This window comes from Amblyomma maculatum, chromosome 2 (genome assembly GCF_055883805.1).
Source record: "Amblyomma maculatum isolate TAMU_Amacu chromosome 2, ASM5588380v1, whole genome shotgun sequence".
Lineage (NCBI taxonomy): Eukaryota > Metazoa > Arthropoda > Arachnida > Ixodida > Ixodidae > Amblyomma > Amblyomma maculatum.
Window position 1 is genome coordinate 68345211 of NC_139345.1, and position 17402 is coordinate 68362612.

Here is a 17402-nt window from a genome sequence, read left to right on the forward strand (position 1 = left end):
CATAGGTATGCAAGCTTAAACATCTCTGCACTTTCTGCACAAGAAGAGAGGGATGCACGCTGTCGTATGACACTGTGCTCAGACTGCTTCGTGAGTTGTGTCCTACTGGGCCAAGGGACAGTGGTGCTGCGTGCTTCTTTGAAATCAAATTTTTGATCATTTTTTTTTTTTCATCACTCCTGAGCCAGAAGGTCGCGGAAAAGCTATGAAGGTCTAAACCAAAGCTGAAGCCAGTGTTTCCTGATCTTGGATGTGTGTTTCTTCCACTAGACCGTCACAAAAATTAGGAACTTGTAAATATTCAGACCTTCAAACGGTTTGGAAATAGAATCTGCTGTTGTGTTTGAGTCGCACCTCATGTTTTGCATTTCAAGTATCTAAAAAATATAAAATTTTTGTTTTCCCTATTACTGTAAGCTCGTAGTAAAAAATCATAGTTTCTAAAGAGCGCTTACTAAAAGCCTAACCTGGATGCTGTGTGCTTGTTCAATTGCCAGTGCATGGCAAAAGCCTGCTTGCAGAAGTGCCAGGCTTTGCATGGAAGAAATTTATTGACCATCATTGAGAACTACTCTTGATTTTTATAGCGCTGAAGGAACACCACAGAAAGAAAGACACAAAAGGACAGAAGCACTTCTGTCCTTTTGTGTCTTTCTTCCTGTGGTGTTCCTTCAGCGCTATAAAAAATTAAGATCATGTAAGTACCAACTATCCCGTCAAAAAGTCCTGCTGAGAACTGCTGTGCCCTTTTCTAGTGGATTTGAAAACTGAAGTGCCGAGCGTTGCTGTGTTCAGCCACAATGCAGCCAACAGGTGGCTGCCAACAGGTTAAGCCAACATGTGGCTGTTAACAGGCCAGCAGACAATGTGAACGAACCATACGGCTCCAGCGGCTTTCATAGCAGGGCTAGGTGAAGTGTATTCGCACTCCCATTGTGTATTCACACTGACAACTTTCACCCTGCACTATTTCCATCTATCAGAAGTTTCTTAGGCTATATGGGATGAGAACAAGCGTGATATGAAAACAAACGTCTCCGAGGCAGCATGCCATCCCTCACTGTATTGTGTTTTTTCGTGCGTTCGGTTGTGCATGCTCGCTTCATTGTGGCAATGCAATTGTTTTAATGGTAGTGATAAAATTCGAGCCCTGCATTAGCACATAAAGCATCGTTTTCAAATTACCCGAAAGTTTCTGAAGCTCTGGTTGCCTGTTGCCCTTGTGAAAGCATGCCTTCCACTGTTCAGAATGGTTTCATCTTACTTTTATGCGGAGCATTAACCACCTGCCAAAGCTAAGTGCTCAGATGAGTCGAGCGTTGTTGGTGGGTTAAGGAGAAAATATTGCGACCAAACTTGTTGTGCTGGATATCATTCTCGTGCAGCGACATTGATGAGCTTATAGGGCTGAGTGCAGCGAAACTGATATGTGAATACTGAGGGGGCTACTATATGTCTTTGTGTGTGATTCCTCTGTCGGCGCTGCTCTTTAGTATGTGCAGGAGAATGTAGAATGCGTGGGGCCATTCTAAATGTAGCAACGGCTTCCACTTCCCGCTTTTATTGCAAACTGTCTTATTCTGTCACTTTAGCAGCGCACCACTTCGTACCCCTTTGATAATGATATATTTGATGTCAATCCACTGACGGCATTGTCAAAGCCTTAAAGGAAAAAGCTAAAAATAGTACCTGGAGGCTTTAGTTGCAACAAAGTCATTCTGTCGATTTTATTCATAACTGTTGTATTCCTTAATTAGAACAAAGTTTACTGTATTGAGCAAATTGTTTTTGCTTGTCTTCGGATGTTTCTAATGAAAAAAAAAAAAATTATATAATTTGAGTATCATCCTATTTTCTTCTTCTGCGATTGTAGTGAACATTTAAACTTGCCAGGTCATATAGGTGAAGTTTTGCAGCAAATATTTTTTTGTGTGCATTCCAAAGACCTTAAATATTGCTACAAACTATTTTTTCTTTTCCATCACGAAAGCCGGAACGTCTGCTAAAAAAGGCCATTTTTACGAAATAGGAAACATGAAATTGCTGTTTGCATGGTTTGGTTTTTTTTTTGCTACAAAAGCTGTTGCGAGGAGCTTATGGTCAACTCCATCACTAATAACCATCATTTAATGATAGCCATCATTCTTATCCCAACCCTCACACATGTAGCAGCGTCTTGAACAGGGCTTAAAGTCAGGGGGGTCTGAGACCCCTCAGTAATATTTAAGAGGGGTCCGAGACCCCACGAGCTTGAAAGTATAAGGAATGTATAAATAGAAAGCAAGCAACCATTTTTTGTTCTTGTCAGTGGTGTAATCGGAAGAATTCTTCCCTATCGTTTCGACAGTTTCGCAGTGAGTATTAATGAGAACCTGTAACACGTTTTCGAAAACCAAAGATGGAAGAAAATAATTATTTCTCCCCTTTGTATAAAACGATTTGCAAAACACGCAACCAGCCGCTTTCTCTCTTTCCATCTTTATTTCCCTTTCCACCAGGGCTCGAATAACTACAGACCCCCCTCCAATGGAGCCAGACTTTAAGCACTGGTCTTGAATGATGTAGTTCTACTTTGAACACTCAATGGGGGGTTCTATTTTGTCAAAGATAAAATTTTATCATTGGCTTGGCAGTGCAAAGTAATATATGTTTGTTGACAGTGCAAAATGCTCCTTAGTGGGAGCAGGGCAGAAGGTGTCCTTAAAACACCATTTATATTGTAGGAGGAGTCTATTACTTAGCTAAAAAGGAAAGGAGGGGACGTACAAACTCAGGACTGCTTTAGCACTGCTGTGCCATTAATGCCTTATTCGTATGGATCCTGTATGAACTGGGTTTGTTTTGAGCTTTTTTTTTTTTTCCTTGTGACCTAGATCGTACCAGGAGTGGTGCAGAGTATCAAGCTGATCACCGAGCCTGCGTCAAGGAACATTGCCAACTATGCATTTGAGTACGCCAAGGCCAATAATCGCACAATGGTCACTGCTGTACACAAGGCCAACATCATGTAAGCCCTCGTCAGTTCTTGCTTTGTGCGAACCAAGTTACTCTTATGGCCACCCTTATATATATTTTTTTTTTTTCTCGAAGAAAGAATGCAGCCCTGCTTTGTTGTGTTCGGTTGTTTACAACCATACATAACTAGAAAACGGCTGAAAAGAAATCTATTCAAATAACATTGTGGCCTTTATATTGTGTAATTAGCTACTGTTACAGTAGAGTAAGATAAAAAAAGAAAGATGCAATAAATATTTTTAGTTATGTCCTTCAGATGTAAATATGTACAGCCACCCAAACCTTTAACTAGCGTGTGTCAGGGGCTTAAAATTAGGGCAACCTTTAGGAAAGTTTCCTTACTAATTCTGTGCTTAAGTGCTGTAAAAAAAAAAAAAATGCTCAGCATCCTAATTGCGTGCATCAACAGCACCTGGCTGCAAGCCTCTGTCTGTTGGTAACTTGGTATAGCACATATATCGTTGGTTTTACTGCTGTTACTGTACAGAGTATTAATAGCTGTAGTCATGTGCTATGTTGCATGTGCTTCCTTTGTAGTGCCAAAAAGTTTAATCTTTATTGTAGTATAAAATTTACATAAATTTCAGTTTATTCGATGCTTTGTTATCTTGTATTTAAATATATATATATATATAGGGGGGGAAATAAGGGTGCTCGTTATAATACATGAAGGAAAGAAGCCAACAGTCGGCGAGGCCAAGGAAAGCGTTGGGGATGGTACTTTTATGTTTTTTTTTTTTTTTTTAATGTTTACTTGGATAATCACAGAAATTAGTAATGTAATATGTTTAGGGGAAAGATAAATAAACAGAAAGTAGAAGAAAAAACAACGTGCCAACAACTTTGTGTTTATTTATCTTTCCCCTAAACAGATTACATTACTCATTTCTGTGATTATCCAAGTAAACATTTAAAAAAAAAAAAAAAAAAAAAGTACCATCCCCAACGCTTTCCTTGGCCTAGCCGACTATTGGCTTCTTTCCTTCATGTATATATATATATATATATATATATATATATATATATATATATAAGGTGGTCTACATTGTACGTTGCTTTAAGTTCTTTTGCTCGCGCCATTTGAGGCACCCTATGTAATACAATTAAAGGGGAAAGAATTGCGGTTAGAGCTCACAAATGCAGAAATTGACCAGCTCTTGAATTACGTCACATGTACGTTGACTGACAAAGTGGGCACAGAGCATGCAGCATGTTTCTTGCTGGGCTCTTCCCTCGAGTGTGCCATAAATCCATTCTGCTTATCATGCTGCACCACTATCTGCCTCTAGGCAAAGGTGGCTGACAATTGAGAACAAAAGGGAGTGAAAGTGAACTGCTGATAGCAGCACGTCATGATTGCAGTGCTTCTTTTGTGTGCACATTTACCACATCTTTGCTTTGCAAGCAATAAAATAACATCACTGGTTTCTGATAAGCATAGTGGATTGCAGCCAGCTCTAGAGAGCAAATGGGCATGCAAAAGTCACTCCTTCAGACTCCTGAAGATGATCAAAAAGGGTTCTTGAACAGCTGTGTCTTGTCATGTGACACTTGCAACCGAGCTTATTCGGGCTTACAAGATTGCAATGAAAAAAAAAAAACAAAAACAAAAAACTCAGAGTTGTGGGCAGCTAGTGTGGCCCATGAAACAGAGGGATTTCTTAGCTTTGTGTGTGTGTGTGTGTGTGTGTGTGTGTGTGTGTGTGTGTGTGTGTGTGTGTGTGTGTGTGTGTGTGTGTGTGTGTGTGTGTGTGTGTGTGTGTGTGTGTGTGTGTGTGTGTGTGTGTGTGTGTGTGTGTGTGTGCGCGTGTGTGTGCGTGCACGTGCCTACATTGCTTCTCTTACCTTGACAGGCGGATGTCTGACGGCCTTTTTCTTCTGTGCTGTCGGGAAGCTGCAGAGAAAAACCCTTCCATTAAGTACAACGAAATGTACCTGGACACGCTGTGCCTCAATGTAAGTCTCCAGCTTTAAAATTTTACATGTCCTCTCTTGTCAAACTCTGTTTCTCTCTTTTTTTTCCTCCGAGGAATATTTGCACTACGTAAACTAGTTATCAGAATTGGATTTAAGTCTGTAGACAAAAGGATTCTTTGCGTCATATTGTCTCAATTTTAGCCATGTCCCTTGTGTAGTGAAATACTGCTGCAGCTGTCAGCATGTATCTACAGAGCTACGTTTTCTAGAATCATGAAAGGCAAGAAGAGCCAGGTTCCACTGTTGCCTTGTAAGCTCTTTCTAGGTTATACTGTGAACATATAGCTGCAAATTTCTTTTGTGTGTGTGTGTTGTCCATTTTTTGTATATTAAAGATAATATTTCCTCTCCTGGAAAATATTGAGCTAACCATTTGCTTCAGGGTAGCATCTGTTATGCAAGAAACTATCAATACAGTAGTTTTTATTCAGCTGTAAGGTATCTGATATTTAGACAGATACACTTGGCTCTCAGTAATTCTTGATAAATTAAACCAGACCAAAAATCTGTTCGAACATAAGGTATTTTTTTCTAATGCGCTCATTGTTAACGGAATCAATGAGCAAGTAAGAATGAACCGAAAGTGCTGATTAAACAAGTTCTAATTACCAAGAACCTTCTGTTGTTTGCACCTTTATGACAGTGAGTGAGGTGTTAAAAAAGTTTAACTTCTGTGTGGGTATTCTTGCTGCTGTCATCATGGTTGTGATGCCATCTTTTCCATCACTGCACTACATCTTCTTTTGCGCAAAAGTTAAAAATGCAAAGGTTATAATATTTTTATGTTTACTTATTCTGGCTCCTACAGATGGTTCAGGATCCATCCAAATTCGACGTTCTTGTGATGCCAAACCTTTATGGAGACATTCTTAGGTGAGTTTTGTATGGATTGTTGTAAAAATGTGAAGGGCACAGCAGTTTGTGTACCCCTGAAGCACATCTAGCTTATAGAGCACTTCTAAAAAATCACACTGCCGGGTGCTCATTGAGAATATAGCTGCGAGTCTTGAGAGTGCACATCCACTTATTGATTGAGCAACATACAGTAAAAGCTCTTTAATTCGAACTTTACGAGACTGTAAAGAGTGGTTTATTAAAATATATGAAGTTTGCATTATCAAATAGCCCCCAAAAAACTAACAAGGGCCACTTGAATTTTGGTAAACTTATTTACTCAGACTAGGTAGTGGTTTCTGCTTTTTAGATGAGAACAGTGCGACAAACTGTATCGGGAGCATCGAAGGGGGACTGCTCAAAAATGGCATAGGCATCTCCGGCATCCTTCACAGTGCAACGTGGTAGTGGTGGTGCCCCTTTACGAGCAGTCTGTGTCGCGTGTGAGGAGGCTTCACTGCACGATGCGCTAAATGGCACTAATTTAGGGCACATTTCCAGGGCATTGGATAAACCTCTTGGAACAAAGCAGTTACAGCGTGCAGTGCCGCCAATGAGCATCTGGAACAACGCACAGCTGTGATCAGTTGGCTGACTGATGTGTGGCCGGTAATCACTGTCATTGTGGGCTGGCATGATTTCCATAAAATTCATAAAGGGGAAACTCTTCCTAGTGAAAATCGTAAGGAGCCCTTTCTGTTTGCACTTAGGCCATATGGGGAAGCCAAAGCTGCAGCAGTGGAAGTTGTGGTTACAGTGTCGTAAGCAAAAACGCAGCAGAAACAGATAATGAACCCTTTAGTTCAGCATCTGGATGCGGCCTAATGGATGTTAGGCCCGTAACTTCTTGTAGCATCCTTTCAGAACGCTAGCCTTGCATGGGCATTGGCTGGGATCTCTTAACATTAAGACATCCGTGTTTCCAAATTAACGGAATTCTCTGAGGTCACATGGAACAGAGAGCAGGCCACCGAGCTGGTCATGGAGCCGGGTTGGCTTTACCTTTCTTGGTTTCACCTTTTTTTTACATCGTTTTACCTGGTTTTATCTTTTCTCTCCCCATTTTGGACATTTCTGACTGTGTGCCAGGCACTGACCACCCAGGCATGGCGGTACTTAGTTCCAATTATCTGTGGCTGAACTGACGCGCATTAAAATTAGTGGGCTTTTTATACAGACTTCTTTAGACTTTAAGCGTACCGAGTATGAGAAATTCAAATGATTGAGGTTTGAATTAACGACCTTTTGCTGTTTGTTCGTCATCATTTTTTTCGTGGTTGTTAGTTCAGAAGTGCACTCTCCTCAGTGTGAAAAGAAGAAAGTTGTTTGCCCAGCTGAAAGACCTATTGCAGTTTAAGTTTGTGTAAAGTACTCTTTAAAAGTACATAATATTAGAGACAATGCTTCGCAACTGCAACTGTGCTTACAAGAACTGGTTTTAGGCTTGGTGTGTGATGTGTTTGCATGCTTGTATGTCAACTTTTTTCATCTAGTGCGCTGGCTTGTTCAGTGGCCCATACTGTTAGCTAAACTAGTGCTACAAAACTAAGCCTGTCATGGGGCTTCTGTCTTTGTAAATATTGTCGTCAACTTGCTCATTGAGCTTTTTAAAGCTGCACTACCGATGATGGCACAAGTTGCCAAAGTACATTTAAGGCACTGGCCTCATTCTCTTAAGGTCTTGTGTATGCAGTATGTCTGAATGCTCTTTGGCAGCAATCTGTGCAAAATTATGGCACTAAACTACAATTTTTGTAAGCAGATTGGTAGGCTCCGAAACTCTCGTGTAAGTTCTGCTTTTGGTTATTGCAAATGTTTCTTAGCAGCAGCTAGTCTTCACTTTCGGATTTTTATCAGATGTTGGTAATGCATCAGCATGTCAGCACTTTTTTACATTGATGCGTCAGCATGTCAGCACTTTTTTACATTGAACATTGGGGCTCTCGGGTATAAGTAATGTTACAGAATAATGTGATTGAACAATTTTAGTTTGCACTTCAATTTTGGGTTAGATATTCTCATTAGCATACAGCCAGATCTAGCACAAGCATACAGCCATATCTAGCACATTACCTTAAAGAGCAGCCGGTGTAGATTGCAAGCCCTGCTTTTACTAAGGTCTACAAACGTGCCTGCATGGCCTAGGAGTAATGTGTCTTGACTTGGAATCCATGGGTCCCGATGGCCATCTCAAAAGGGCTACCCAGGCTGACGGCTCCTACTATTTTGGCCATGACCTGTGGTCTCGTGACGTCACGCGAACCGCCAGCACACACACGAGCGTCACTGCTAAATGAGCCTGCTGGCTTCAGACATCCATAACAGCCAGAAGCAGACTGGAAGCTCTGTTACTAGCACACTAAAGAATCAAAGGTAGTGAAAGCCTCAGAGTAAGTGAATTCAACCTTAGAGGTTCGAGTTGTAGTAAACAAAGTGTCGGAAGTGTAGTGCCTTGAAGTTTTGAAGTGAGCAAAGCAGCTGTGTGCATAAAATGACTTCAAAAATGTCACTGCTGCTAATTTTAGGGAAACGCAACCATGTACTGCTTGACTGTATGCATTTCGTGCTAATCTGTCCATTGCAGTGATTTATGCGCCGGTCTTGTTGGAGGACTTGGGGTGACACCAAGTGGGAACATTGGCTCTGATGGAGCCATTTTTGAGTCGGTGAGCTTTCCTTTCAGAACTTTTTCAGCAATACAAGTTTTTTCTCAGAGAAATGATGGACGCTGGAAGATTTCTTCAAATCACTGAATGCCATTCTTCTTTCGTTTGGAAATGAAAGGTTACATGCCTAGTTATGCATATGCTTACAAAACTCTTTATCAGGAGTAGCAGGAGTGAAATTGCACAGATGTTTGCTTCAGGTACATCCATTGCACAATGTGAAGAACCAGAATCACAAATACTTACAAAACTCTTTATCATGAGTAGAAGAATCGCAGAGATGACGTAACACTATTAGGTTGTGCATGGATTCAGGAGGGAATTTCACGAAGCTTCTGAGAAGGGAAATTGACATCTGTAGTTTTCTTTACTACCTGCAGTATTTTGAAATACACATAGAGTTCACTAATTAATAGCTAAACTTTCCTTCTGAACCCCGTCTAAAGCTGCTGCACACGTAAGAACAGCATGTGGCTAGCTGATGTCATATTACTTTTTACCGCAAATGTCCATTTCGCGGTGCTGACGAGTCATGGACCTCTGTTGCACGTCGGAAGCTTTGTGTGTTTGGTTCCTGTTTAGCGTTTTAGTTGACAACAATGGGGGAGATAGCAAAGGCATCCAGGATCCATGGTTGACTATGGGCAAGGTGGAAGCTTTACTTTCACTCCTGAGATGGTTTTCTACCCACAAGAACGCTGCTCACCAGTCTTTACAGTGCACATCTGTATTTAGAACATACTATCATTTCTCAAAACAGTTCAGCTTGCTTCAGATTTTAAATGCATATTTTGTTTTATTCTTTGGGTAATTTTAGCTGATCTTGAATGTTCCTACAGGCCTCAATTGGCAGGAGTGAGTCATGTGCACGCACATTCAGCTGGAGTACTTGTGTGATCAAAGTTCAGAAAGCAGTAATGAAAGGTGTGCAAATTTCCGTGAGGACTGTTTTCTCGTGTATTGCCTGAATGCTCATGCCTGCTCTGTCTAACAGCGCATTACCTGCTATCAAGGCTATCAAATATAGCATGTATTGTGATGCGAAAACAGTACTGCTCTTTGTACATATGTGACCAGTCTTCTACTGACTGGGCATACCTGTTGCCATCACTTCGAACTTGCGTGGCCGTTTTGAAAATGGTCATGTTTTGATAGCTTGTGCATGTACAAAAAGCAGTGATTCTGTGACATATGAGGGGCCAGACTAGAAAAGATGGAGCGAGCAAAGAGCAGCAAACTTGGCTATTAAATGGGCCACATACTGCTTGTCTTCTCTCAAGATGCTCGAGGACAGACTGTGTCTTGGAACACCAGTCGAGCCATTTCACAGTGAAGGTCGTGAAGCTCATTCTTGACATGCCGCACTGGATTCAGTACTTATGTCCAAGGGTGGGTGGAGGAGCTCGCTCGACATGTGTCATTAGTTAGGCATACAGGAGCATTAAGATGTTGCTGCAGTATTGATCAACTGTACTATGATTCTGCCTCAAGTAAGACACCACGAGGTGATGTTTTGTTGGCTTTGTCTCCAACAGCAAGTATTCTCATTGAATTGATCTCCATTCGTTTTAGCGTAGTCCATACAGTGACATGTACAAGAAGCGGGAAAACCTTTTTTTTTTTCCTCAACTCATGCGCAGCGGGCTTTGTGATTCCATGCAGGTCCACGGGACGGCACCGGACATTGCTGGCCAGAACAAGGCTAACCCAACTGCGCTTCTGCTCAGTGCCGTCATGATGCTGCGCTACATGAAGCTCGCAAATTTTGCCGACGTCATTGAGGCAGCCTGCCTCGACACCATCAGGGAGGGAAAGGTAAAGACTTTACAGCTGCAGAGAATGGCGCACATTAACAGCGACACATGCGAGATGCTTCTTCTGACCACCTGTCTCCTTCTGTTAGGATCTAATTCTGCAGTAGCCTCTGTGTTTAATTTGTTTACATCTTATGCGTGGGAACTAATCACATTGCGTAGCATCTGAATGCATCCATTTGCTTCAAGAGGAACTCGGACATCCAAGTTATCCTGCTACTGAGCTCAAGCCAGGCACCACTGCTAGTAGGCTGTGTCAACTGATCTCACAAAGAGCAGTGCATGCATCAGCTTTGCTATTTAGCATATTTAGCTGGACCTTTTTCCACGTTCTTCGTTGTTCGCATTTCATTTGACGCCGATGGTACCAGCAAGTGCAAGCCACCCGCATGTGTTTCAGGGACAGACTTTCATGTATACCACTCATTTGACCAATTCAGAGTAACCGAAAGAGGGTAGCAAAGTGAGCATTTGCTTGCATTCACCGACTGTGGGTGTTTTATCTGTAATGTGGCAGGGCAGGCTTTAGTGATTCCTATTTTGTGCACTATCGATAGTCTGCATTTCACTGCTCTTGGAAGTCATAGGTTGGTGAAGCCATGCATTGTTATAATTTTTTTTTTATATATATATAGTATCTGTACCTTTGAGAATCGGGTACTGTTCAGAACTATCTTAATGACCTTTTTTATGTGAATCTGCTGTCTTGGTTGCAAATAAGCATAACTGTGCATTGTATTATTATTCATAACAACTTATTTTTCTCAAACATATTGTGAATTGAAAATTTTGTTTTTGTGAGCGTCTGTCTTTAGATTTTTGACGGCTTTTCTTTCTCTTTTATGCGCAGTACCTCACTGCTTGCCTGCGTGCTAAATATAGCTGTGAATTGTATTATTCGCAGCAATATATTTTTCTCGAACATACTGGGAATTGCAAATTTTCTTTTTATGAGCATCCGTCTTCATGTTTTTAACGGCTTTTCTTTCCTTTTACTCGCAGTACCTCACTGCTGACCTGGGTGGCAATGCGACGTGTTCCGACTTCACGTCAGAAATCTGTTCCAAGGTTGTCGCTGCCAAGAAGTAGCTGCCGTAGCAAGATCTAAGTCACCATCACTGGCCAGGAGAAACAGTCTTTCACAATGACACCTATGGTGTAGGGAAGAGCTCAATAGCAATGCCACGTTATTTTGGTTTCGTTGCCGCTCCTTCCGCAGTATATATTTTTTCCTCACATTGATCCGGTGACGCTCCACATTTGGCTGTGGAAGGTAGTGGTCCAAGCCATTGTGAATTTTTATTTAAAGAATAGAAATGCCATACTAGGCATGTAGTCATCTTCCAGTCTTGTATTATGAACTTATGATGGAAGCGTCTGTTTTTGGGCAAGTTGCCTGCATTCAAAGTGGCGTTCAGGTCGGAGATCTGCTGTAGATACCTCGAACATAAATGTGCGGATAGGCTGCGGAAGTTGGAGGCCTCATACGAGACGTTGGGAGGTTTCCAAATTGTGCAGTTCTAAAAACTATTCTTTTAGCATTGTTAGTCATTCTTAACCGGGGGAATGTTGTGCACTGGTATGTGAAGACTTCTAAGTACCGACGACCCCCGAAATTTAGGCTTTAAGCACTGCTGTGTATTTTGCTTGAATGTGTTAAATAAAGTTTTTTTTTTACATGAGTGGTAAGTCACTAAGCTTTGCTATGTGGACTATACCAGCAGCAGCCTGCTACTCTGCTCATTTGTTGCGAAAGTGTCACAGAGAAAGGCCTAAGAAGATTGAACATTAGTATGAAAATTAACTAGTGCACAAAAAAAAAGATGCTTGCTTTCTTTGTGTTAGTGCTTTTGATTGTGTTTTTGATCACTATGCTATGTCTTCATATTTGCTATGTTCAGAGGCAAAATGCTTGTTATATACATAGCAGTAGTTAAAAAGATTGTTTTTCTTACATACTCATTAATGTTCCAGAAGGTGGTCTGGTTGTTTTTTCATTGCCCATTTGTGTTTTCATTGACCACACCGTGGGCATTGATGGAAACCAAGTCTACAATCTTTCTTGTCAACAGCTTAAATGAAAGTCCAATGCTATTCTTAGATGGTCTCTGTAGATGCACACTGTTCTCAGCCATCTGAATGGCAAACTGGGCATTGTTAAAGTTTTTTTTTCTGGTCTGTGATCACTTCCTTGTGTGCCGGTATTACGATGCAGTTTTGACTTGAAATACGAAAATAGACTGTCTAGGCCTACTATTCTGTGTTGACTTTATCATTTTAATATTCTGTCCGTTGCTTGGTCTCCCCCTTTTTGTTTTAAGCCGCCACCACACAAAAAAATATGAGGGAGAGCTGCTCTCACAAAAATATTTTGATCTGTCTGTAATGCTAAGTGTTTTGTCTTGTTTGATACTTATTTATATTGTTATATCTACCACTTGCATTGTTTTATGCTCACAGCTTTGCCTTGGAGACACTTATAGAGCTCAGCATTCTGCTTGCGAGCAACTCTTGCTTGAAGAGCCTGTGCTACTTGTCTCAATCCTCATCTGCTGTTTGCAAGCAGCCTGTCTTTCTTTTTCTCTCTTCATTACCTTCGTGGCGCTTGTGAAATGAGATTGTCATGCCATGGTGTGTGCAAAAGAAAGGAGATTGGACTTGTTCAATTCATTGTTCGGAAGGGTCATGCATAAGTGACTTGCCCACTCTGGCCCAAGTAATAAATTGCTGCTAAGAAAAAATTTTAAATCTGTCTCATATATTTTCAGCACTGCCAAAGGTAGAGGACGTGGGAAGCAGTCAAATTCACTAGTGTAAAAACTGTTTGGACTTCTCGGTGGTGCACAAAAAAATGCAGCACTTACGTAAATGAAAAGTGTGCTGCAAGTGCTTGTTTAAAATGCAACAAGGCTTTGAAATTTGTTTACGCTACTAAGTTGCACCAAAGCAATGCAGTTAAAGCTCGCAGCTAACCTGTGCACTACTAGCCTTGGCATGCCTTGCAACTTCCACAGCTGTGCAAGAAACTGTTGGAATTGACTATGCTTTATACAGCCTTACGCATTCAAATATTGTGAAAAGGTAGAATTTTCGGGTGCGTTGCATTGCATGCCGTGTTTGCTAGCAGCACTTCTTTATGTCGCACTGAAAAGTAGTTTTTATTTCTTGGGCTTCATTGCCTTCTTGGAAGTGTTGATGCAAAAAAGGCATCTCTATGCATTAAGTCGTTTTGTTGCACCAGGAAGAGAGCAGCTGCAGTATACTAAGCATCAGTAATTCCTAGATTGCTTAGCTCACATTGCCTAGTCTTTCAACACATATGCATTCAAGATGACAAACAAGGTTGACCATGGAGCTGTTTGCAGCACATTTCGTGACTGTTTATTCAAGAGGAGTTTTAATGTCTCCACTGTAACTGAATTACCCTTGCATGAATAAAATTGATCCACAATACATCACCGAAAGTATCTTTTTCTTTTTTCGTGCATGGTCCATGATGAAACTATTTTTGTCTTGTCTCCAGAAAACACCTAAACATTGCTTGTGCTGCATACAGCAATGATAGTAACCTGTGTTAACAGCACGCTATGAGCATTTCAGGTTGATCGTCATCAGTTCTCATCCATAGATGGTGGAGAGAGTTCCTACAACAGTGTCAAATGCCGATTTGAATGTTCTGCACTACTATCAGCTGCGGCATCTAGGTATTACCTATCCCCTATCTGTACCGCCTCAATGGTTCTGAGTGGGCGTAGGCCACTAAACATCTCTTGTGATGGTCGTAGATATGTTTTGTGTGCATAAAGTTGTGCTTGGGGATGCCGTAACTGGAGAGACAAGGAGGCCATAGCCCCTCCTTTTTTTTTGGTGGAAGCTAGTGCCCACATATGCCAATGGACTTCATGCCTGGTTTACACCACTATATTTTTTTTTTTTTTGCGGAAATAAAGTTTTCACCACCACCACCACTGCAATCGAACTTCCATAAAAGTGGTAACTACCACGACGTCATAGTAGTCAAGTTTGCATTTGTGAAACCCACAAAACACGAACAAAATACGATCAAAGATGCTAGACGTCGTTTTGATTTGCATAGCAACTTCAACTATAATGTTAGCGCAGGTACTACGTACACTGGCCGCTATTTGCGTGTACACTAGTTTCGTTTTGTGCAGAAATGCGAACAAGGGCGTAGATTGAGGGAGTAATTCTTAAGCATTATAAATAATTAAAAAAGCAATACAGGAAAAAACGTTTTCTAGCCCCTTCACCTCTCATGAACATATATTTACGGCGCCATGTACTGGTTGTGCTCGCTGCTTCATACTGTTCATACGTTGAAAAGACAAATGACGGTTTTTGAGTTGTCCATAACTCTCCGATAAATGTGCGCCGTAAAGTGTTCCTACAGCACTTGTCTGCGAGCGAGTTAAAACTGAACCTACAATATATATGTGCAGTCGTGTGCACGGACCGAAGTCAAGCCTCTCATAGCCGTCGCATTTTCGATTCTTGTTCATTGGGGGCCGGGCCGATTACTGCCGCGTCCTTACGATGCCAGTGCGGGGACACACTGTCGCGCCGGAGGCGTCAACGTGCGATCCTTGAGGGAGGCGCGGTCCTTCGCGTCGGCCTTGCTGCCAAACGTTTCCTCTGGCCTCAACATGTATGTGCCGACTGCTGCTCGTGCCCTATCGAGACGATTTCCGAGGCTTTCGCACTTACTCCCTTTTCTCGACACGGGCTCGTTTGCGGCCACCCGCACGGGTTTTAATAACCAGCGAAAGCGAAACTCCTCGTTCGTAAATGCTTGCAATGCCGCGACCGAGTACGTACTATAAAGCTTTAGGTTAGGTTCATGTAAACGAGGATGTAGCTATATATATAGTTTTTCCACGCAGTGAGTGTACAGTAAAACGTCAAGCATAGAAACGGAAAGTAAAAGCTAATTGTGTTATAATAAATAGTGGATGATACAAATCCTGATATAAACCAGAAGTCAATCATTACTACGCATTCAGCAGTAGTGCTTGTCCTAGCGAAATAAAAAGACGAATATATATAGATTTCTCATCAACCGCAATCGAATTTTCACAGCGACACATTTATGTGTGTACTACAATCCTATCTGTTCCATATGCTTCCTTCAATTCGCGCAGGTGCGTGATTTCAACGCGTACCGAGAAGGCATACGATCTCTCCCGGGCATCGCTCAGTAGCAGTTCTTTTTTGCCAACGCTACCGAATGCTTTCACTGAGCGACGACCAGCAACGATCCGCGATTTTATTTTTTTCGGCCTCGTAAGCGCGCGCGCGCGAACACACACACACGCCGGGAGGAGAGACGACGCTGCACGCTCAGGTAACCGCGTTTTGAAGAGCACGCAAGCAGCTAAGGCTATAAAAAAAGTAAACAAAAGCAAACAAACCGGAAGTAATATTACAGATTGCATCCAATGAAAAGCAAGGCTCGCGCATACGTCACCTCCGCTAGGTGAGCGCTGGCCACTCCTCCCAAAACCACGAGGGAAAGTAGCAGATGTGAACTGGCGGTCGCGGAGTGTGCGTGCGCGCCGCGATCTCTGTGTTCGTTCCCGCGTTCATGTGGCAACGTGGGAGTTAGCGCTTCTCAAATCGTCCACGTCGTCCGCACTGTTTTTGGTCCAGCTTTATAATGGCGGTCCATCTCTTGGTGGACCCGGACAGAGACGTGAGTCTCGCTGCAGAATGCCTCGTGGCGATGTCCAATGCTCGACCTCGCGACCCGTACTCGGACTCCGATCGCCGAAGCCCGGTGTCCCTGAGCACGACGGATGGCAGTGACTGCGTGGCTGACGAGCAGGAATCTCACCTCAAGGACACGTCAGTGTACATGATCGCTCGGATACTAGCAGATTTGACACGGGTACCTCAAGAGCCGGTAAATTCACCCGCCGCAAGGCCCAAGAGTACCGCTAGGCCTAAGGTGCGCGGCGCCGCGAACAAAGCGATCGTGGCGGCGTCGTCGGCCACACCCGGCGTCCGCGGATCCTCTTCTGCCATCAAGAAAGTGCACATCTGCAGCTACGAAGGCTGCGACAAAGTCTACGGCAAGAGCTCCCACCTCAAAGCGCATCTACGCACGCACACAGGTAAGGAAACAGTCGCAACCGAACGCGCATCGTCTGCTAGCGAGAGGCCGCTACGGAGAACCGGCCCCCTTTTTTTCTTTTTGCTTCCCGCTTTGTCTCCCGATCAGCTGTGAACCGTGCCTGGCCGTGCTAGCGCTCGCGCTGGCCATCTCTTCGGCCATCCAAATCGCAGGGGTAATTGCAAGGGTTTCCGAGTGCGTTACTATCCGCACGGAGAGTGGGGTGGGGCTGGCGCCCTGCGTCTCGGGCCGCGTTTCTAACCCTTGGCGCGCTGCGCCGCGCGAGAGGGGCGTTCCTCCTTAGCAGACGACAGAGCGAGACGGGGCCTCTGGTTTCCTTCCGCGGAACGACGCGATGAGCCCTTATCGCCCGACACAAACTGTTCGTGCTACTCCTTCCCGTGCTCGCGAGAGAAAGTCGCAAAGCTAACAGCGATGCGATAACGTCCGTAGATTAGCGACCCCGCAATCTGGCCGCTTAATGAATAGGCGCCGCCGTTTCGCGCGCGCCCGCTGGCCCTGTCGTCAAGGCGCCTTGTCGCGTTGCCTACGTCAGTGATCGGGCTATGTCGCCGAGCTGAAACGCGTCCAGGCCGCATTCGGTGCTCCGAAGCATGTTAGGGCGTGCTTGGCCGGTGATCTCTGCGAGACGCGGGGGGCTGTGGTGGCCCCCTCCCGCTGCCTCCGCACGAAGCAGCCTCCTCCCAACCACCGCGACGAAACCGAGGCAACGGGTCTGGCGGGAGCGTGCGCCTCGGTGTGGTACACGTACCTGGAAAAAAAGGTGGTTGTTCGAGCGAGGCCAGGCCGAACAGCACCACTGCGCGCGGTCTCTTGAACTTCCCCCGCCCTCTCATCCGCCCAGTGGCCTTCGGGGAGCTGCGCTCACCGCTGCTGGACGCGACT

The 17402-nt window shown here is 43.5% G+C and overlaps 2 protein-coding genes across 2 annotated transcripts in view; both read left to right on the forward strand.

Moving 5' to 3' along the window:
• Positions 1-13824, forward strand: part of Idh3a (isocitrate dehydrogenase [NAD] subunit alpha, mitochondrial) — a 20515-nt gene extending 6691 nt beyond the window's left edge. The window contains exons 5-10 of the mRNA XM_084594394.1: positions 2874-3007; positions 4869-4971; positions 5801-5865; positions 8471-8552; positions 10215-10367; positions 11369-13824. Of these exons, the coding sequence (XP_084450520.1) occupies positions 2874-3007; positions 4869-4971; positions 5801-5865; positions 8471-8552; positions 10215-10367; positions 11369-11455 (624 nt within the window). The 3' untranslated portion in view covers positions 11456-13824. The remainder of the gene's footprint in view (positions 1-2873; positions 3008-4868; positions 4972-5800; positions 5866-8470; positions 8553-10214; positions 10368-11368) is intronic.
• A 2056-nt stretch (positions 13825-15880) lies between these two features.
• The window catches only part of LOC146198914 (Krueppel-like factor 13), a 33330-nt gene continuing 31808 nt past the window's right edge, over positions 15881-17402 (forward strand). Inside the window, exon 1 of the mRNA XM_084594395.1 lies at positions 15881-16497. Coding sequence (XP_084450521.1) covers positions 16041-16497 — 457 coding nt within the window. The 5' untranslated portion in view covers positions 15881-16040. The remainder of the gene's footprint in view (positions 16498-17402) is intronic.